Genomic DNA, 23,193 nt, shown 5'->3' on the forward strand with positions numbered 1-23,193 from the left:
TCAATTAATTTTTTTTTCGCCGTGTATATGTGGTGTTTCCGGCATCCACGTCATTTTTTCGGATGGTGGTTGGTTGACCATGTGCAATTCCAGAAGAAAAAGAAAGGTTATGTATTATGAGGCAGATTTTAAAGGTGATGTGCAATTCCAAAAAATGGGGAAAAGTAATGTATTTAAGCAATTACCCATTTTTTAGAATTACAAGAGGCATCGAATATATAAACAAATCACATGCACGCAAGCGGGACCTCTACAGTCTATACCATACGAAGGTGGGATAATAATGCAGGCGGAACACTACCCACATAAAAGTAGAAAAATTATCCACAGACGGGATTAAACCCAATACTTCTTACAAATGAAATCTTTGAGTGCCTCAACTTTGCTAATTGAGCTAATCCTCATCGACATTTATTTATTAGTACTTACTTCGGCTTCTTTACATGATTTTTCCCTCTAGATAATTGGAGGTGGGGAGCCATGTCGTAAAAATCAGTTCAGCACACAACTGCATTGAAATTCATACTACACCTAAAATCCAAAGCAAATATATATACTAAGAATATATATATATATATATATATATATATATATATATATATATATATATATATATATATAAATAAAATGCTCCATTCAGGATTCGAACCCAGGATCTGCATTCATCCAACAAGATGATGCATCCACCGTAGATCTTGATGATCGAATGGCTGAAAATAGTTCTCCAGTCTTCTTTTATTTATGGTTCTTTCTTGAACCTCTCCCTATATATATATATATATATATATATATTGATTCATGGGTGGGAAATAATGAATAATTATAGGGAAATCCTTGAGATGAATAATGAAAATATATATATAATTAATGAAGTTAATAATACTTTTCCAAAGAGTCAACTACAACGTCATTTTCGTATCCACCAGCAAGAGAGAGAGAATATGCACAAACCACCGTGAATATATATGTATACATAATGAACAATCGTGGGGAGCATTTCCATCTGCCTCAGAAGCAAGAAAATCTGAGTCCGAACAATGCCGGCCTAACTAAATTAATTTTAACACAATATATATAGACAGACACCTCTGATTGTAAATCGTATAAATTTTCAATAAAGAGAAGTATAAAGTCTGAGAATAATTAAGAATGAAGTGCGTGGCGAGAAGTTTCAGTATGTGGAAAAGGATGGGATTGGGAGCTCTCATGTGTTGCTTTCTTATTGCATTCACTCTTTTCGAGCCTTATATTGCTCATTTTCCCGTTGGTAAGTACATTCATTTCTTCACTTTTCATTTCCTTCTTTGGCAAACACCTGTTTCTTCATAAGTTTCGATACTTCTTTTCATTCAAAGGTTTCGTCATGTATTTACATCACATACTTTTATAGGGAGTGAATGATTCCGGTGACAATGGTCATATATTAATGAGAATGCGAATTTATATATATCAATAAGTTTAATAAGTTGTTGGTAATGTGCCCAAGGGGACACCAAGCGGTGCGACCTCCTGTGTGTGAACAGTGAGATCCCGGATTCAAACCCCACTGCTCCCCCTCCCCAACTCCCCCAAGTCAAAAAATAAGTTGTTGGTAATGCATGAATGACCATTCAAACATGAGTTCGAGTTATAATTAGTATTGGGAGTGATGAAAAAGTGAAAAAATATTACTCCCTCCGTCCGCCAAGATTATGTCAATTTGTTTGGGCACGTGATTTAATAAAATTGGTGATGATTTTGATGTAGTGGAGAAAGGGTCCCACCACTTTATGAGATGAGTGGTTGAGATTGAATTTTGAGTGGTTTTTTTTTAAATAAAGAGTGTTAGTAAGGATAAAATATTAAAGAGGATAGTGGGACCATTGCCATAAAAGGAAAGTGACATAATCTTGGCGGACGCCCGATATAGTAATTGTGACATAATCTTGGCGGACGGAGGGAGTATAATTAGTATTGGGAGTGGTGAAAAAGTGAAAAGTAAGAATAAATAAAGTATTATTAGTGGTGGGGTTGTTGTTCAAAAATGGAAAGAAAGAAAGAAAGAGGAACTTATTTGGGGGACGTCCCAAAAAGGAAAAAGATGAACTTATTTCAAGGACGGAGGGAGTATTAATTTATAAAATTTTATCGTGTAAAAAGAAGTAATGAATAATTCAGATAAATCTACGAATAAACCAATATAAATCTATGAATAAGTTGCTTTTAATAAATGAATAGTCGTTCAAATTTGGGTTTGAATCTTGGAGGTGACAAAAATTACTTAATACATTATTCATGCATAACAAGCAGTTTATTCCTATATTTGTATTGACTTATTTATTATTCCCATTTCTCACGAAAATAGTCATTCGATGTAACCTAATCATATATATATAGGGGTAGACTAAAATAAAAACACATTTTAAAATATAAAATAAGAACTACTTTTAGCCATTAGATCATCAAGATCTATGATTGATTCATCACCTCGTTAGATGAATTCATGATCCCGAGTTCGAATCTCATAGGTAGCAAAAAAATTATTTTTCGCAATTCATACATTTACACAGCGAATTCATACATGTTCTACATAGAATTAATAAATTTTTGCTAGTTTTTATTTTATACGTTAAGAAGTGTTTATACCATAGTCCTAGTGATATTGCTATTTTTCGTGATAAGTGAGAATAATGAATAAGCAGTATAATAGTATTGAATAATGATATTTAAAAAATTAGTAAAATTTTCGATCCCTTCAGGATTCGAACTTGGGTAAAAAAAATTCTCCAAGTAAATATCAGTCATATGATGCATTAAATCAACGTTAACATCTACAAATCAATCTACGATCTTACTATATATGAATGATCTCATTAGAATAATTTCATATATATATATAGGGTGTGGTTCTAGAGAGAACTACATTATTTGTGAGAACGGGAGAACCATCAAATCTAATGCATCAACTGTAAAAATTAATGCATTCGCTGTTAAAATTAATGCACTAAAAAAATTAAAAAAAAATGCTCCCTTCAGGATTCGAACCCAGGATCTGCATTCATCCAACAAGATGTTGCATCCACCGTAGATCTTGATGATCGAATGGCTGAAAATGGTTCTCCGGTCTTCTTTTATTTATGGTTCTTTCTTGAACCTCTCCCTATATATATATATATATATATATATATATATATATATATATATAGGGGAGGGCTACAGTGAAAACACTTCTTAAAATATAAATATAAACGTTTTTTAATGTACGAATTTTATCTAACATGGTTACGAATTCATCCAACATGATTACGAATTGTGAAAAATAAATTTTTGCTACCTTTGGGATTCGAACCCAGGATCACGAATTCATCCAAAAGGGTTACGAATCAACCGTAGATCTTGATGATCTAAGGGCTGAAAATTGTTTATATTTTATATTTTAAGAAGTGTTTTTATTTTAGCTCTCCCCTATATATATATATATATATATATATATATATATATATATATATACACACACACACATGTGTGTGTGTGTGTGATGACTCTAAATAGTACTCTCTTCGTCCCATGAAACATGAGTTGTATTCCTTTTTAGGTTATCCCACGAAACTTAGAGCATCCGCAATGGGGTTTCTTGATAGCCTACTTAATAGTGGTTGTGTTATTGAGTAGGTAGTGCTGCATTGGGGTTCCTTGATAGCCTACTTGATAACATTAGTTTTGATTTTTATGTTTTTCCTTTAAATTTAATTGCATAATTTAAATAACATATTTTTGTTAGTTAAATACGCCATTAAACATAAAATTTAAATTCACCTAAAACATAAAAAAACAATTACATAAAAATTTAGAAACACCTAAAACATAAAAAAAAAATTACATAAAAATTAAAAACACCTAAAACATCATATTACGCCCTAGTCTAGACCACAACGCCTGAGCACGTCGGCGACCATGGACGCGTGCAATGCCCTTTGTGCCTCCGTCATGTGCGTCGTATCCGTGTTCAGGAGCTGCATATCGAGCTCCCTCTCCTTGATATCGTTCCTCCGCTGGTACTGGGCGGTGAATGCCCTCATCTGCTGGTCGGACCTGTCCAACCTAGGGATGGCAATCGGGTACGACGGGTACGGATAGTGACTATCCATACCCATACCCACGAACTAAATGGATAGTGGTTGCTAACCACGAAACTATCCATGGATATCAAATGGTATCCAAACCCGCTATCCGCGGATACCCGCTACCCGTCGGGTATCCGCGAACCCGCTATCCGACGGATATCCGTCACCCGCTATCCGCTGAATACCCACAAAATAGAATTTAAATATAAATTTACAACAAATTTAATAGAAAAAAAAATCAACATAAATAGCATAGTTCAAATCCACAAAGAAAATGTTTAAATTCAAATTCACAAAGAATAATGTTCAAATTCATCAACTAAAATATAAAATCCAACAAAGAACAATGTCTATAATTGCACGACAGTAGAAATACTAGCCCATAATTTCAAAATATATATTCAAAGCCCATATTTTATAGAATTTTTTGTGAATATTTGACGGGTTATTGACGGATAATTGACGGGTAAACGGGTTTCGCGGGTATGGATAGTAAGTATTCAAACCCATACTCATGAACTAAATGGATAGTGAATTGCACCCACGAAACTATCCGTGGATATCAAATGGTATCCAAACCCACCCTAATGGATTCGGATTTTCGCGGATATCCGCTACCCGCGGGTAGATTGCCATCCCTAGTCCAACCTCTCCACTATTTTCGGTGGAGGATCCGAGCTCGTATGCGACGCTGATGCCTTCCCTTTCCCCTTCGCCGCCGCCTTCGCCGCCTTGTTGCCAATGGGCCGGGCAGAAGAGATCTCCTCGCCCGATGCCGAGGTGGTGAAGCCGCTCTCTTCTGTAGTCTTTGTCCTTTTGGAGGCATGCACGTCTCCAAGGAGGTACATCGACTTGAACTTGGGATTGTTCCGGAGAACTTTCCACGCGTTCCAGAAATTGAAGGAGGCCCTGTGTGGGCTTCGAGCCCTGAAGAGGATTTGGGCCTTGTCACGAAGCATATCATCTGAATGACCGGAGGGCCAATTGTTGCGCGTCTCTACCCAAATAGCTTCCCAGAGACGCACATCCGCGCTCACCCGGGACCAGTGGCCTTGAAGTTGCTTGATCTTAAGGTCGACGCCAAGGATGGGGTTCAAACGTGCGCGGATCCGGCCCCAATACGCCTCTCCCTTCTGATCCGTCCCACGGATTCGTTGGTCTCCTCCGCCCAAATTTGGACGATGAGATCCGTATGCTCGGGAAGGTAAGTATGACGGTACCTTCCTTCCTTGTCGTGCTTGATTTTGGTGGCCATTTCCTTCCTCCGGCCGCCTTTCTTTGGTGGGGAGACACTTTGCTGTGCACTGACCGGTTCCTCCTCGGGCGGGATCTCCTCCAAGTTGATTCCTCCCATATTGGGATGATAATCGGAGGAGAGATCGGGGCACCAATTTGAAGAGTAGAAAGGGTTGTGTGGATCCATGAAGGAGAAAATTCTTGAAGAGAAATGGAGGAGAAAATAGAGAAATGGAGAAATGGAGAAGAAATTTTGAGAAGAAGAGGTGTGAAGATGGTGGGGAGAAGTTGGGGTTTTTTAAAGAGGAGAAGAAAAAAAAAAAAATTGGAAACGGTCGGTCAAAGTGCGCAAATCGAGGAATTGCAGTCAAAATTCGAATTTATCAATTTTTCCTTTTTTTTTTTAATTAGGGCGCGTGCATTGCACGCGCCTTCCCTCTCCCCCCTTCGAGCATACTCGAAGACTCGAGTATTACTCGAGTACCTCCCCCCGCAACGCTTTACCGGAGTGCAACGCACTACTCGAGGAGGCGCTCGAGTAGCTGCGTTGCAGGTGCTCTTATTGCATTTTCATATATGACCAAAAAAAATTTCTTTATTCATATTTTCATTTTTTCACATACCACACTTAACACACTAAATACTATTTTCTTGAATCCCATGCCTAAAATAAACGATCATGTTTCGCGGAATGGAGGGAGTATATAAAAGAAAAAGTAGAATTTCCATGGTAAATGTTGTTATAGTTGCTGTCTTGGATTGTAAATTTGCATAATTATGTAGGGCTAGTATAACATTACTAAATTTGTGCGCAGTGGATTTGGAGAGATCAATGGCGTCGAGTCTCGACATGTTGATGAGCACACAAGAAATAAGCGAACAACCACAATCATGTAAGACTTTAGCTCATTGTTTAATTAAGATATTTGAGGCTAGCCATGTAAATGATTATTTTGTAAATTGTCGATGACTGCCTCATGAAGTCATGATTGCTTACTTGTTGGTGATTATTATTTGTAGGTGACATTTCTTTTCGTTGATATAATCCCGTTTATATTTATATTATGATTTACCTAACAATTTCATAAATTGGTCTCATTATTGTGTATCGATCTTATTAATCAATTTAATATCTCCCCAATTGTAATGATGAGGATTTGGTTTGACAAATATTAATTAATATCTTCTCCACTTAGGTGCGTTTATCTTTATGGATAAATTTATCGTTAGAAAAATGATGAATAACAAAAATTTATGTTTTTAAATAAGATGAAAAAATGGTGAACTTCTTTTTTGTATAAAATGTGAGAAAAGAAAGAAAGGAAAAATGATGAACTTCTCTTTTGTATAAAATGTGAGAAAAGAAATGAGGCATTTAAAGGCATAAATTTTTATTATCCATCATTTTTCTCATGATAAATTTATCCATAAAATTAAACGACTTTTGTTCAAAAGAATGGTAGCCAGCCCCTCACCTCTTTTCAGCCAAACCATCACTATTTTGTCTTTTTTTTATTTAAAAAAAAATCTTGATAAAAAGGCATATATCTAAGTCATGTTAGAGATATATATAACATGAGTGTTAATTATAGTAGGCTCATTTGGTACAGGAGATTACAGAATAATATACTTATAATATTATAATATATATTTTATATGACATAAAATTTACGGCCATTTGTAGACAAAAGCCTAAAACATTTATACTTGTGTGATTTTTTATGTTACTTCTCAGGTGGTATAGGTAATATAAATCATAATTATAATAAATGTTAGTTAAACAATAAATTGCAATTACAAATATTTAATATATCCTAACAAATTCGATATTGATATGTTATATAGTAAAAGACATCTTAATTAAACTTATCACGTCTTATTTTACGCATCTTGGTCCCATATGTATGAAAATAATTTGAATTGAATTTATCTAATATCTTGCTTTTGTATTTGTAAGGACATGTATATTGCTAGAATAATAAGTTCTTGCATGCATTCTCTACTAAACAAAAAGCAAGGGATTCAAATCCATTACCCCTTCTTCTCTTGTCAAAGAAGCTAGGTCAAATTTTAAATTTTGTTTTTTTAAGAGAATTGGAAAAATGTCTTTCTGAAATATATATAGGGAAGGACTAAAATCCGAGTTGTTCTAATTAAGATAAGTATTAGAATACCAATGGACTACCTTCTAATTAAGTAACATATGTTTCTTTTGTTATTCCAGATAGTTATGTGGAGAGTGTAACACCACCAATCACTCAAAACCTAACCAATTCAAGATCACAAGTGTACGAAATAAATGGTGACATTAGGATCCATGGCAACTCATCTACCATATTCATAGCCACAACCCAACAACTCAACACGACGTCGTCTTGGACCGCGAAACCCTACGCTAGAAACTTCGATAAAAACGTGATGAGAAAGGTCAGAAACCTCAAAATAACTAATCAAAACCCTAACACCACCCCACCTTGCAGCCGAAGATTCACCGCCCCGGCCGTCGTCTTCTCTGCCAAAGGCTACACCGGAAACCCCTTCCACGACTTCACCGACGTGCTCATCCCACTCTACCTCACCTCTCAACCATTCAACACCACAGTAATCTTCCTCGTCACCAACATCAACTCATGGTGGATTTCCAAGTACAAACCAATCCTAAACATGCTCTCCAAATACGACCTCATCGACCTAGACAACCAAGACGACGTACTATGTTTTCCAAGAATCATCGTCGGGCTCAAATCCCACAAAGAGTTGGGCATAGATCAATCGATGCCTCCAAATTATTCAACTGCCGACTTCACCAAATTCCTCAGAAAAACGTACTCGTTAGAGAGAGGACGCCTCGTCGGAGGTTGCAAGGACAAGAGGCGGCGCCCTCGCCTGCTCATCGTCTCGAGACAGAAGACACGGCGCCTGAGGAACGAATACGAGGTGGCTGAGTTGGCACGGAGTGTTGGATTCGATGTGAGAGTGAGGGAAATGGGGTGGCACGTTTCGTTGGTGGCGAAGTTTGTAAATAGCTTCGACGTGATGGTGGGCGTGCATGGTGCAGGGATAACCAACATGGTTTTTCTTCCAGAAAATGCAGTTGTGATACAGATTGTGCCGATTGGATTGGAGGGTCCGTCGAGGACTTACTTCGAAATTCCATCCAAAGATATGAAGTTGAGGCATTTGGAGTATAAGGTGGAAGTGAGGGAGAGTTCATTGGTTGAGAAATATGGGATTGGAAATCAGGTGTTCAATCGTCAAGCTTTGTATAACAAGGGTTGGAATGAATTTCGTTCTGTTTATTTGGATAACCAAGATGTGAGTATTGATTTATTTAGGTTTAAGAGAGCTTTATTGGAAGCTATGGACCTTGTTTGTAGCTAGTTTTCCAACAATTATACCTTCAGATTTGGCTTTAGAATTCAGTAGAATATGTTTCCTTGAAATTTGACCATTTTTAACCAACACCATTTTCTAGGTCAAAAAACTTTTAATTTTGTAAAATTCCATCCACACTTACTCCTACGTGGAAGCAAGAAATTATTTCTGACATGAAAATTCAAATGGATGTTTTAATGTGTACAAAATGGACTTGCATTAAATTTTTATTATCCAAATTCGAAGCTACATTTTCCAATCTTTAACATACATTCATACAATGAGCTAATTGGGCAAAATATTCAAAGAATGGGCAACAAGAACCCAATGACATAACAGAAGGGATTGATGGACCTTTTTCCTATAATAGAATCCATCGGATTAGTTGGGAGTTTTTTTAGTTAAAATGATTTTTTTAATTCCTAAATGATCTTATTTTTCTCTAGATTTCTAATCATACCAAATCTACACCTGAAAACTTTACATTTACTTATACAGCTTAAAATCATTCTAAATTTGCCAACTCTAAAGAATGTATTAGATCTACAAAATTCATAGAGAAATAACAGCTGCTCATCAAGGTTCATACTTACAGTGACAAAAAAGTAATTCGATAAAAATGTGGCAATTATTCATCAAATTATAAGAGCCCTCATAAACTTCTTACAAATACCCGGAGTCGCTATAACCCTGCAGCATTAACAATGAAGAGAATATAAACACGAAAACCAGCCATGGCCGCCGGTGTTTAGTATTGCCATACCGAATGTCAAAACCATTACATACTACTCAATTACTGCTAGGAATGAATAGACTAAATGATAATAACTATGCTTGGTATTATTCACCTTTTACTCTTTCACACTAAGGAAATCCTATATAATACAACCAACCACTGGGATAGCCCTAACTCCACCTTAAATGTCGCGATAATCTAAGTACTCGGATCGTAAGGGAGCTAGAAGTCATAACCAGATGCAACAGATAAAATTCATATAGGATGCTTGAAATTGGCAGGAAATGCAAAATCACCAACCTCGTGAACGTTCAACCAGGCGGAAGGACATCTCCTGGGAATGGAAGAATCCACTTGTGGTGTTGTATCCACTTCATTGTCGATAAGAAAGTAATATATACAGATAATGCGGGCAGACTGCTGCATCAAGAAGGTTAGAGAATGAGCTGTTGACTGTATTAGAGAACAGCCACCCAATAAGAATCAAAAGCTTCTGTACCAACAAAAAGTCGACTTCTTCCTGTAATAGCATGAAACCAAAGCACACTATTGCTTTGAACCATTAGAATTATGGAGACCATCTGCTCATGGTGGTGTACCGATCCAATTCCGTCAAAACATGCTTACTACAAACAATTACCTCCACCTTGTAGAAGAATGTTCTTGGTTTTGGTTTTGGTTTTTCTTGCTTTTCTTCAGAATGGCAGACATGTACTCTACAGTTTTTTGAGATGATTGGCTATCACCAGTCAACCACGTCAGAGCCTCTGCAGCTGCATCTTTCTCCGCCTCTTTTTTACTACCACGAGGCTGGCCAACAAAATCTAGACCATTAAACATAACAGTAGATCTGAACTTGTTGTTTTTCAATTCTTTCGTCTTATAGGAAGGCGGCTGGTGTCCTGCCCTAGCGAGCAAGGTTTGGAGGTGAGATTTTGCATTACTACCCCCAACATTTTTTGAACCTAATTGAATCTCCTTTTCAAATTTTTTCGCAGATGTCGGCATCTGCCGCCCAAAAACAAATCTACCTTCACACCGGTCCTCTGACACCAACAATCTCACTGCTGTTAGAAGTTCATTATGACTCTTTATGTCCAGCTTTGGATTAGAGAGCTGCAGCCATATAATCTTGAGATTAGATGAAAAGGAAAACAACAAGGTAAAAGATAATTAGATATGCCAATCATAAGCAAGATGCAGGACAGAACAAAGTTTGAAGCATTGGATCATAAACACTTCAGACGGATATACTATAGAACAACCGGAGCCCAAATATACCTTCTTCTGGACAAGTTCACCAAGCTCTTTCTTTATGCTAAGATACATAGTAGCCAACTCTGGCTTCATGAAAAACTCCATGTATCCACCCAGCATTTTCATGTGGCCATCCTACAAAGATAATGCAAATAACATGAGAAAGAGGCAATCATGAGAAGAGGATAATCATGAGAAACAAGGAAAGCGTAGATTTACTAGTCCGCCGCTAGAAACATTTCCTCCAAATAAGAGAACCACAGAATCAGATACACCAGTTGAATCTCGAAGGAATACTGAATTGACTTTGATTTTTTCATTGAAAACAAGCCATGGGAATGGAATTCGGGCTTCCTGGGCGTTCACAGAATTCTGAACAAGAGCATATGGAATCATTAATACAAGCAGAACATGAAAATAAAAATATCAAAACAATAAAGCAATCCGCCAAAGCATTCAATGATATGTGCTGAATTATCTGACCGAATGCAAAAGCGCCGAACCATCCTCCATTGTTTTTAATGATATTGACCTCTCCTTGTTCTGCATCAATATACTTCCAATTAGTTCTAACACCCACACTAGTACCAGATAAAAGCCAAAAACTATGAGATAATGAAAAAAAACTGGCCCACAGAAAAAAACTAGAAGTTTATATCAAAGTAAAGTAACCACAAACCACATTCTAAATAGATTTCGTGAAGAAAAATATGCATCCATAAGTAGGTTTAAACTAAATCTATTGAGAGATTAACCCAAGCAATCTCACATTCTCAGCATCCACACTACAGTATACAAATTGGATATGAGAAATGGGACCAAGAAATAATGAATGATTTACTCACCACAACAGAGCATATTCCAGGAAACAGACCCGCACATATAACAGAACGAACAAGATGTTCATCATGACTGCATATATTACAACTCTCAAAATTTTCAACTAAACCAATATCTTTGAGCAGATACTGGAACTGCTTCTTTAGAGAATCAATGGCTCTTAGAGTTTGTGTAGATAGAAAATTTCTCCAGCAATATTCATAGCCAGACTGCTCCCTTTCAGCATTTTTCCAACCATCAAAGGCCCGGACCAGGGCAAGATGGTCACTGAAGCCACGAGCAGAAAACTGGGCCTTTGCAGACTCAGCAAGCTGCAAGAAGTTAAAAGAGATTACCAAGTTATTCATTTAGCTTGCCTTTAAAGTTAACTGACTGTGTCCTGAGCAGGCAGGGTATACTGAGATAGTGTAAAGATGTTCTCGTGAAGAAAAACCTAATGAAAAAGAAACCAAGAAGCGCATTCAAATGCCATAGTAAAAAGTTGAACACTACATTATCACCGGATGTGCTATAAGCTAAACTCATACATATTTATTTATTGCCACTGTTGGGGCTTCCAGATCTATGTATAGAAAATATCTTGAACTACGCTCAGATGCCAACTCCTCACACCCCCCAACACTACCCCAAGAAAATTAAGATCGCCACAATATAGTGCAATAACACCACTCTTTGTCAGGGTCCAAAATCTGATAACTATCCCTTCAGAGCTGAAAACTCAATCAACCCTCCCTAACTCTACTTTCTACAACGTTGAAGCTAAAGGTCTAGCACTAATTGAGACAACACATATAACACAAACCCAACAGAAAGCATAAAACCGTGCACTGAACTAGCCTATACATACAGAGATTCAATTTTCAGAGACAAATTATTCTGGAAGAATTTAGAAAAGCACTAAGAACCTACATGGCTACATGCATAAAGAAAACAGCTTAGTAAAAGTTGTTAACACTTCACCATAATCAGCCATCAAGGAACTCCACACTAGGACTAATCCCTAAACTGAAGAAATATACTCATGAAATTGGAAGAGATTCAAACATTTTTAAACATAAAGGGCAAAAGCAGTTCCACTGAGTGGACTTCTACTCTTTTGCTCTAACAATGTCCAATGTCCAATGCTCAATCCTTACAAACAAAGCTACTAAAGCATACATCTTAAACTATTATGCTACTTACGTCTTTTTTGTCAAATGGCATCAAGAATGGATCTCTAACACTTAGGCCAGCAACAATGGTCATTATTGGATCCAAGCAATTGAAAATAGCACCATATATGAGCATTTTGCCGAGCTTTGGCTCAACTGGAAGCATCGACAAGTGGCGTCCTGCAATATGAAAGCATATCATCATCACAAAGCAACGGATTGCAATCTCTTAACAAGAAATCACGACTGTATATTATTAGTAAGAACTGATATATATTACCGAGCACTGTCAGATTTTCTTTTTCATCTAAAGCCCCAATCATCTTTAAATACTCAACAGCATTTTGAACCTGAGAAACAGATCATATATGAATATAATAAAATACAACCACAAAAGGCAGCAACTAACCTTGAGTTAAATGCACAGCCAAGGAATGAAGGGTTACACATAAAGGCTGGTATTCAATTAAGCTTACCGAGAGCGGTTCAGGTGGCTGTAAGGCCTTAGCTAAGAACTCTGAGATGCTTCCAAGCTGCAGGCTCTTGATTTGCAAGCATAGAGATTGTAAAGGTGTCCTCAAAAGTTCTGGCAATTGATAATCTGCAAAGGCATCGTGCACACATCTGGGATATAGATGGTAGCACTCTCCAGGTTGAACACGGCCTGCTCTGCCTTTCCTCTGATACATGACATTAGAAGTATCCATGTTGATATTTAACTGCATTTATTTCTTCAAACAGTTTCATATCAAACAGCTGAGTAATGGATATACCTGGCGAGCAGAAGCCTTCGAGATCCAGGAAGGAAGCAAACAAGGAGTGTTATTCAGAGCATCATAAGAAGTCTCTTTTGCTTTCCCACAATCAACCACAAAAACGACATCATTTATTGTGATACTTGTTTCAGCCATATTTGTTGCCAGAACAATCTTCCTGACTCCATCTTCAGGTTTATTAAAAATCAATTTCTGTTCTCCACAGTAAAAGAACGAGATTAATGTGTTAGATAAAATGGTTCTCCAAGGCTAAGAGAGATAAGCGAAGAGAGAGGTGATTTGGGCAAGTTTAAGCTTCAATTCTCTTATTGTAGTTATTTGGTACAGTTGAACTCAACTATGTGTATTTTCAGGATTTGTGTGTCAAATCCAGAATACTCACTCCGTCCATGAAAAGTATGGCAATTTTGCCATTTTTGGTGTCTATCAAAAGTATGGCACTCACCTTTTTAGAACATGGCCCCACATCTTTTCCTTATCTTTTATCCTTACAAATACCTTTTATTTATAAATAGATAAATTTGAAGAGTCCCAATCTTAATCTTTAAAACACATAAGAAAATAAAGAACCTTTTTGATAAAAATATGAGAAATTGAAAGTTCAAACACATTTGATTCGATAACTTAAACTGTTTTCAGAATTTTTAGTTATCAGTACAAATTAGTACTTCTAACAAAATAACTGAAGATAGAGTGGACAGAACAGGAGACAGGACGCATCAGTCCATCTTCCCCTTCCTCAAATGCATCACATTTTGGGCTCTCTTTCACATACTGGATAAGCTAAATAACTTGCCAGATCAAACTCTGCCCCCCAGTTAATGTCGAAAGTATAAATGTGGAAAAGACATATCTAACTTCTGTGTCCAATGATTTTATGAAAACCAAAAGCTTATCAAGTGAATAAAAATTAAAAACTCACTTGAAAATCTGATTCATAAATCATTGAACGTCCCATCATCAAATGGACAAGATCAATTGAATGATTATGAAAATATTACAGTTAACTTTCATCTGAAAGCCATATGTATTTAATGCAATACATGCACATTTTATGGCTAAGGGACAAATAATATTTTGTGCCCAAAAGTCCTTAGCAGTTCTATAATGAGAACCTACCCCAACATGAAAAGATAACAAAAAGTCACCTTTAACTCAACTAGGTTTCACTGACTACAATTATATATCATACAACAAGGCAAATATAGAGTACATTGAGAGATGGCAACTGAAATTTACTATCAATTAGTGCCTCAGCAATTCGAGACTTTAAGCCTGTAACCGTATTGTACAATCAATACGACTTCTAAAAGCTACAATCATTCAAAAAAGACAATGGCTTTACATGTAGTTAGCATGTCCTAAAAAAGAAAAAAGAAAGCAGTGAACATTATGACAGGAAATGAGCATAGGCTAACAATCGTTTATTTTGTAAACTTTTAAATGCTGATAGTAATGCCTTCTGCATGTTCTCGCGTTAGAATTAAATAAATAATAACAATAAATATTTTTTTTTCTAGCATGACAGCAGAGGTTCATTTCCTATAATACATCCACAGTGGTAAAATAATGCAATAAAGAACTTTGACATGCAATTTTATCATACGCTATTACGGAAGATAGAGTGGCACCAACCAAGCCTAAAAGGAAAAGAAAATTTAAGCATTGCTAGAAAAATTATTAGTTTCAGCATCCTAACCAGAAATTTAGAATAGGGCTTTCTTTCCAATATCCACATATTTGAATTAGAAGAATAAACATGAACTGGCGTTGTTTAAGATTACTAAGTTTATATATTTATAACAGCTGTATAACAGCCTGCATCAACCACCTTGTAAGACGCCTCCTTAGAGAGAGAGAGACTCGTGATTCTATGTCCAATATCTACCCTTCGGTAAAGTGCCCTCCACATTAAGAATAAGTTGTTAGGAAACCCATTAAATTATGCCACGTACGAGTGTGGTCTGCACATATAATTTAACAACTATTACATAGAAAGGATCTCTGAAGTAACCTGTTCTGCACTGGACATGGAACCATGGCATGCAAGCAACAAAACTTTGCTTGGATCTCCCAACAGTGGATGAGCTTCAAGCTGCTGTTTCAAAGAGTTTATGTCATCCCAACCAGTCATAAACACTAATACAGCACCAGGCCTTTCTTTGCGACAAATATGACAGAGCACATTCTCAATGAGATTAAAGCCAATTGAATCAGGATTCCAACAAGAGAGTGACTCCCGAACTCTAGGGCTGTACTCCCTAAAATCAGCAACCATAAGAGCTTCCTGTTTCAAAATTAAAAGACGAACCATAACAGAATCAGTAAAAAGGTAGGCAACCAAGATGCATGATTGGATTCTAAAAAAAACAATATACCTCAACAGCTGAAGCTATCTGAGTCTTCCTTTTCCTGAGACCCTGCTTCTGCATTTTCCATAATTTGTCTTGACCATAGTTATCAATTTGATTATATGGTGTCAATCTGTACCCAGTCGTCTCTAGAATATTTTCCAAAAAGTAATTCCGAACAGGGTATGTAAATCCCTGATAATTGACCAAAATACTGAATCAGCTATTGGATCAGGAGGGGGGGGGGGGGTATGTGGGAAAGCAACCATGAATGGAAGAAAATAATTTATTAATAAAGCACAGCAACTTTCCACATAGGATAAAAGGGAAAGTCCCTGTTATAAAATTAAGAAACTTTAGGCTACCCCTTTGGGCATTCATTAGTCAAACAATAACTCACTGGAACATGTATTGCTGGAGCACCACCAAAGTAGGAAGCAAAAAGTTCAGCATTTAGGGTAGCACTCATCAAAATCAATTTTAATTCAGGTCGACGAGGAAGAAGATCCTTCAGTACAATTAGAAGAAAGTCTGCAATGAAATGGATCATATTGAGAACAAAGAATACAAGAATTAAGAAATTGGTTAATACACAAAAATTGCAATCAAACATATACCTTCATTCATTCCACGCTCATGAATCTCATCAATGAAAACATGAGTTACACCTTTTAAATTTCTGTCAACCAATAATCTCCTTAAAAGGATACCAATAGTACAGAAAAGGAGACGAGTATCTCTCCCTCTCATTCCCTCTAGGCGAACTTTATAACCAACCTTCAAATGCAATACAAAATAAATTATAATATTATATATAGATAAATACATACATATCTGTTACATAATCATGAGAGAACAATTTCAATCAGAAACATGCAAGAGACTTACAGATTCTCCTATTTCCTCACCACGCTCAGCAGCAACTCTCTCAGCAACAGCTATAGCAGATATTCGTCTGGGTTGGGTGCAGATAATACTACACGCAGCTCCTCGAGAGGCCTCAATTTCAGACTCCAAGATGTATTGTGGTAATTGGGTAGTTTTTCCACAGCCAGTTTCACCAGAGACAACAACAACCTACAAAAGCAAATTGCAACCAAGCTCAGAATGATCTACATAATAACTTGCCTTGCCTTAAAAAAGTGATTTCAACATATTCATATGCCTGTTCAAGATAATATTGTTATACCGGAATATGATGATCCTGTAAACTGACCTAGAGAGAGGAACACATGCAAATTTGACGCTGAAAATAATTAACCTAACTGCCTGCACCAAGAATGAGGATTTAAAATCCAAGGAATTGCAGGGAATGAGCATAAAATTTATCTAGGTTGTTGAGACTTTTTGTTGTCTCTTGATTAATTGATTCCATATTCAACTCTATTCCTTTACTAAAGCACAAAAAAGGGGACTCACTTCAATCTATGTGATAAGATTTTTTTTTTTTTTTTTTTAAGTTATTTGGCCCCGTCCCAACCTACCCCCTCGACAAACAGCTTTCTTAACCTCTAAGTCTCTCCAATAAGCTAAGACAAATTGACTATAAGGAGTTGCTTGGTAATGAAATGGAGAAAGGAATGGAATGGTCATTCCTATCCCCATTCTATTCCTTTGCTTGGTATAAGTTTTTCTTAGGAACTACCACTCCTACTAGATTAGGGATAGCCATTCCTTCCTCAACCCAAAGTATTAGCTATTCCAACATTAATCTTGTGTTTTCTTTTTTTATCGAACATTTTATAAAGATAAAGCTAAAAATGTTTTTGGTCGATATGGTTGGAAAAGTGAGATATTTATCCACATAATAGAGGAATAGGAATATTAGGTATGTGGTCATTAATAAATGGAAAGCATCAGTTTAGTTGAGGTCCTAATATTTTTTTATAATAATGTTCCAACATTTAATAAATTACAAATTGATACTCAATTTTTTAACAGTTTTATAGTTATACCTGACATCTGAAATCCCATATTGTTTTCAATATATATGGAAAATATCAGCTTATGTATATATTTTCATATCAAACTGCAGCATGACCCGTGAGCTTTTAGGCGTCGGAATATCACATCAAGATATAATTGTAAAACTATTAAGGTGACAAAAGAAACTCAAGACACAGTTTCCTGCGAGAAGACCTGGCAAGGACACGTGTCAAGGATTTGCTATGGTAGGGCATGTATTAAGGTTTATATATTAAGAAAAAAGTGGCAGACATCTTCATATATCAATGGGCAAAACGTGCTAGTGGTCGTGCAGGCAGATTACTGTACTACTAGATGTCACTTATAATTATCTGCAATTTTGCTAAATTGGTAACTAGTATTACAAAAAGAGCAAAAGATCAAACAAAGTATACTGGATTAAAGCAGAAGCTTTAATAGGAATATCCATTTAGATTATGCAGAAATGTTTAATAGTCAATTTGGACTCTATTACCATGATTTCCACCTAAGTCACTCAGGTCAAGGGTGCTCAAGTGACGCTACCTGAAGCTCGAGTCACTGTCCCTCGAACAGCTGAAGCTTGAGGCACTGCGCATTGACATCTAGGCAGGAACAGCAGTTTGTACCAGCAGGGGTAGTAATGTCTTTATAGAAGACAAAATGGTTATAGGGGATTTTTTTTAATTAGCCAAACAGCTAAATAACTGAGTACTTCTATAATAAATTAATTACTTCGATATTTTGACTCAACCAGTGGAGGAACCAGAATCAGCACAGAGTGAAGCACAAAAGTCCTGGGGATGCCACCACAAAGTCAAAAACCTCACCCTCCTAAACATTGCCCCACCCCACGGTCCCCGCCCCCAGAGCCACATCAATCTCATATTACCTTCTTTTTTTGTAGTCCTCTACCATTCTCACAAGGAGACCAAAAGAAGGCCCACCAGCAGTACCGCTCTTTTTCCACTGTGGGACCTAAAACTAGTTTTAAGCGGAACATACCACTTAACTTTCTAACTACCTGCAAAAGAGGACTTACCAAACAACCTGTTGAAGTTACTTTCCTGAAAAATTCAATGAACACAGTAGATTGGCCTCAGAACAATCACGTCACTATCGTCATTGTATCAAAGATCAATTCACAAACCAATGTCAAGTCATATACAAATATCAATTTATTATTAACTAATACCTTAGGGTTGTATTATGTTCATTTGGTAGCATGAGAGGCATTGGAGGAGGTGAGTCAGCAAGAGAAATTCAAAATGCATAAAAGGATGGACCAATCGAAGAACATAAGCCCAAATGAATCGCCTAAAAACTATTCAATTCAACAATCAAGTACCTGATTTTGAGAAATAGCGTGCAATAATGTCTCTCTCGCTTCATGAGAAGGGAGACTTTTCCGGAAGTCCAGCATCTTCTGACCTTCTAAAGATTCCTGTACCATGCAACCAGAGTAAATATTACTATCATTTTATGTCCTTCAAGGAAACATACTTTTGTCAACAACCGACCAGAGTCATACTATATGATTATATCCTTTTAGTCGCGTATTAATATATTGAAAATCAAAAATTGCAATTGTGTATTTACATATATTTTAATATTAAAGGGTTTAATCAGATAATTAATATATTGATTTTCAATTATATATATATATATAGAGAGAGAGAGAGAGACTAAATTAATAATAAAAATTCAGTAAGCTGTAAAAATTCATGAATATATAAGGAATAGTGTGATATTTTTTATATTTATAACAAACAGATATATATTCATAATAAGATTATATTTATTTTCCTTAATATCTATATAGCTTACGCACAATACCTGTGTAGAGAATATTTCATATAATTCAAGGGCTACTAGCCCATCTGAAAGATCCATCTACAAATCTCTTATATGCATAGTGAACAAGCTAAAAAATGATTCAGCAGTAAGACATCAATCATTACTATGAATTAACCTCATCATTTACCTAAATATTTGGTATAATTCAGGGGTTACTTGACCATTAGAATTATCCATCTATCAATCTCTTTTTTCAGCTTAGCAAACAAGCAACTGATTCAGCACACGTATTAAAGAGAAAAAGGTTATCATTTTAAGAGAATGGTTTTCTTTAAATGCACAAGAAACTAGAGGGCCTTACAAACATTTCATGTGACTATCTTAAAGCAAAACTGTCAGCAAAAAATTAAGTGTAATAATACACATCAGACCTATGGGATAGGAATCCAACTATAAGAAAATCAATTTCTGGCACCAGTATGCTCATGATAGAGAGCAACTATAAAAATATAAAATGCTGAATGGAAGATACATATAGCAAATTAGCAATAGGTACAGTAGTGCATAGATATAACTAGAAAATAGCACAAATCTGGATCACACTAACTTGCCAATCTTGTTGTTTATTGCGCATCTGCAAGCTCCTTCGCTGAAGAATCCTCTCAGCTATAACACTTTTGGTTGAGGATACCTCCTGCTCCTCAAGTCCTTCATCAATTAACTGACTCTGACCCACATTAGATGCTGGATAAGCATTATGAAGGTTTTCTTTGTTCACTGCCTTTCTAGCAAGGTGTGCCCTGAGATGAGAATTTACTTCCTTTTGTAACCCAAATGGTAACACCACCTGCCAAAAGAAATACATATGCATGTTAACTACAAATCATGCAATTACCACCTAGAGTTGGAAACTTGGTCTAGATGTTGCAGATGCCGTTCATAGCCAAATAATTTTCAGAAGAGGGAACATCAATGTTTTTAGAATAGTAATATGACACAAATAAATTATCAATGGAAAGGGTTTTATGTAATAAGGTATACCTCCCTCTGAGGACGCTTGCTATCCAAATCAGATCTATAATTTGGCAGTGGAACTTTACTGAAAACAACTACTCTGTCATACTGACGACTGCAAATAGAAAAGAGAGACATTTTAGAAATGAATTATGCATGAACAGATCCTTAAACTTTCTGTGATTGGGTCTTCAAACTTTTATTTAGTTGATATAAGACTATTAATTTGTTATTAGTCATAATACAGGTGTGAGGACCCAAAATTTAGTAAACCTAACTGAGCCAAGTGAGAATTTAAGGACCCCTACGACAGAAACTATGAAAGTTCAAGGACCTATTTCTGCATATTCATTTTAGAAACTATCTCAAGCAAAATAATACTCCTATATATGGTAAGTCTGCGCTTGCACATATATAGACTAGATATCCTTCAAGTACCAGTGCAACCCCATTCTTGTTGCAAGAGCTGAGAGCTGCTCAAAATCACGCCGGTCTTTTTTCTCTCTCGAAACCATCTCTTGCTCATCTTTACGACGCAAAAGTGTAGTCAACTTCCATTGCCAATCTTCAACATTATCGAGTGTGGAAGAACCCTGGCAATGAAATAAAAAGAATCACAAACTTATAGATATACAATGCCGCCAATTTATTAAAATTCTACCAAATTGGAGCTCCATTAAGAGAATCTCTCTCAACTTAAGAGAATCATTTTAAACTATTCCCTTAAGCCAAACTAATTTTAATAAAAAGTTCCCGAAAAGAAAAGGGAAAGGCGGAAAAACGTACAAGACGAGTAAAAAAAATATAGCCTTTCCACATTGATGAATAAAAGAAACTGAAATTTTGAATCAGCATTTCATGGGCAAATTTTACCAATTGCTTCGACGAAGACTGGACTTCGCAGTCGGACTCCTCGGACGCATACTCATCGTAAGCAAACCTTCCGTAGCCCAAATTGTGCTGATAAAATTGTGGCGAAGAAAACGTAGAAGCAGCATTTCTGCTGCGCCTCACCACAACAGAAGACGAAGACGAAGACGAAGATGAAGATGAAGCATAGCAGGAAAAAACGAAGCCTGTCAGCAGATTCCTACTTTGAGTTCTTGGGTACAAATTGTGAAGCCTGCGGTACGCCGTGACAGCGGAGGACCACGATTTTGTGGGACATGTGAGATGGGCCAGAGACATAGCTGTGAGCTTGGGTTTGAAGAAATTTTGGAGGAACATGGAGGAGAAAGGCATGCTAATACGTCATAAGCAGTATGTGTTGTATGTGAAAAGACATGGCGTTGATGCTGTGTGGGAATTGTCGTTAGGGTTTAAGGAGGTAAGGTAACACCTGGTTTCATGCCGCTCACTCGTTGGTAGTAATAGCATTGCGCCCAATTTATTAAGGGATATAAAGGGGTGAGCATCGGTTCGGTTCGGTGCAAAACCGAACCAAAAACTTAAAATCGAAAATCGAATCGATGGTTAAAATTGAAATCGAACCGCACCAATTGGGGATCCGGAACCGAACCGATAAAACCATCGGTTTCGGTTCGGTTCACCGAACCGAAAAATGCAATTTTTTTATTTTATTTTTTTCAAAAATACCAATTAAAAATTGTAAAATAATGTAAAATACACAAATTTCAAATGTCAAATCCCCACAACATAAACATGATAAATAATTATATATTATAATTGTGAATTAGGGTTTTAGTTTTAGGTTAAAAAATTAGAAAAATAATTATATATTATAAAATAATTATATATAATAAAATATTAATATGTATCGGTTCGGTTCGGTTTAAAACCGAACCAAAAAATGGAAACCGACACCAAACCGAAAATTTTCGGTTTTTACTTTTCAAAACCGAACCAATAGAATTGGAACCGAACCGCACCAATCCAGTTCGGTTCGGTTCGGTTCGGTTTCTGCTCACCCCTAGGGATATTTGCCGTCAACCTTAAGTAAATTTTGATTTTTTTCCTGATTGTAAAATTTGACAAAAAAATACACAATCTTCCAAATTTTTTTTCTGATTTTTTTCATAGGTATGAAATACCTCAAATAGATGGTGATTTTAGGGCTTTTGACTTACATTTATTAATACTTAAGCCAATGCATCGACTTTATTATGTCATCATTATTATCCGTCACGCTTAGGTATCAAAAAATCTAAGTCAAAAGTCCTGAATTCAGCTTCTATTTGGAAGTATTTCATACACGTGGGAAAAATCAGAAAAAATCGAAAGGTGGTGTATTTTTTTCAAATTTTAAAGGTTATGGGAAAAACTAAAATTTACTGAAAGTTCGTGTATTTTACAGCAAATATCTCACTTATTAATAGTGAATTAATAAAATTTTAATTAATTTTGTTCCAATTAACTTGATCAATATTCATTTTTTGACCGTCTAACTGCCAACTAAATTGATTAATTTTCTTATATGAAATGACTTTCTCACTTTATTTACTCTATTCATTTTATTATTAAATACACTTTAAACACAAAACACTAATTTCTTAAATCTCGTACCGAAAAAAAATTGATCAACTTAGGTAGGATAGATAAGGTAGTATTTTATTATATAAAAATAGAAAAAGGCAAATAGCGTCAAAATCCATG

At 36.1% G+C, this 23,193-nt stretch overlaps 2 protein-coding genes across 4 annotated transcripts; one reads left to right on the plus strand and one right to left on the minus strand.

The window, feature by feature from the left end:
• The first annotated feature begins 7,757 nt into the window (after nucleotides 1–7,757).
• LOC130990606 (alpha-1,3-arabinosyltransferase XAT2-like) lies at nucleotides 7,758–8,720 on the plus strand. Its single transcript, XM_057914830.1, has one exon. It carries the CDS (start codon nucleotides 7,758–7,760, stop codon nucleotides 8,718–8,720), a length of 963 nt encoding a protein of 320 aa, XP_057770813.1.
• Nucleotides 8,721–9,430: 710 nt separating this feature from the next.
• LOC130990315 (DExH-box ATP-dependent RNA helicase DExH3-like) lies at nucleotides 9,431–21,939 on the minus strand. Of its 3 annotated transcripts, none has more exons than XR_009090920.1 (20): nucleotides 21,454–21,939; nucleotides 21,019–21,173; nucleotides 20,608–20,695; nucleotides 20,174–20,413; nucleotides 19,118–19,213; nucleotides 16,714–16,902; nucleotides 16,443–16,602; nucleotides 16,226–16,356; nucleotides 15,853–16,020; nucleotides 15,489–15,761; nucleotides 13,472–13,666; nucleotides 13,175–13,378; nucleotides 12,979–13,048; nucleotides 12,730–12,878; nucleotides 11,553–11,858; nucleotides 11,191–11,250; nucleotides 10,927–11,079; nucleotides 10,732–10,842; nucleotides 9,950–10,566; nucleotides 9,431–9,867 (listed from the first exon to the last, which is right to left on the minus strand). XR_009090920.1 is itself a non-coding variant. In XM_057914534.1 (19 exons), the coding sequence occupies exons 1-19, from the start codon at nucleotides 21,820–21,822 to the stop codon at nucleotides 10,087–10,089; spliced, it is 3,597 nt and encodes a 1,198-aa protein (XP_057770517.1). In that variant the 5' UTR covers nucleotides 21,823–21,939; the 3' UTR covers nucleotides 9,431–10,086. The 3 variants fall into 3 exon arrangements, 1 of the variants encoding a protein (XP_057770517.1); XR_009090919.1 differs by having other exon boundaries at nucleotides 9,431–9,870; XM_057914534.1 differs by having other exon boundaries at nucleotides 9,431–10,566.
• Nucleotides 21,940–23,193: the final 1,254 nt, after the last annotated feature.

This window comes from Salvia miltiorrhiza, chromosome 6 (genome assembly GCF_028751815.1).
Source record: "Salvia miltiorrhiza cultivar Shanhuang (shh) chromosome 6, IMPLAD_Smil_shh, whole genome shotgun sequence".
In the NCBI taxonomy this organism is placed as follows: domain Eukaryota; kingdom Viridiplantae; phylum Streptophyta; class Magnoliopsida; order Lamiales; family Lamiaceae; genus Salvia; species Salvia miltiorrhiza.

What these genes read in the sequence shown, in the direction of transcription:
- LOC130990606 (XM_057914830.1), top strand. Translation starts at nt 7,758, where the DNA reads ATGAGAAAGGTCAGAAACCTCAAAATAACTAATCAAAACCCTAACACC.
- LOC130990315 (XM_057914534.1), bottom strand. Translation starts at nt 21,822, where the DNA reads ATGCCTTTCTCCTCCATGTTCCTCCAAAATTTCTTCAAACCCAAGCTC. An exon ending in AGTCTTCGTCGAAGCAATTG is followed by an intron (nt 21,174 to 21,453) that starts GTAAAATTTGCC and finishes TTTCATTGCCAG; the next exon opens with GGTTCTTCCACACTCGATAA. An exon ending in CCATGTCCAGTGCAGAACAG is followed by an intron (nt 13,667 to 15,488) that starts GTTACTTCAGAG and finishes TGTGGAGAACAG; the next exon opens with AAATTGATTTTTAATAAACC.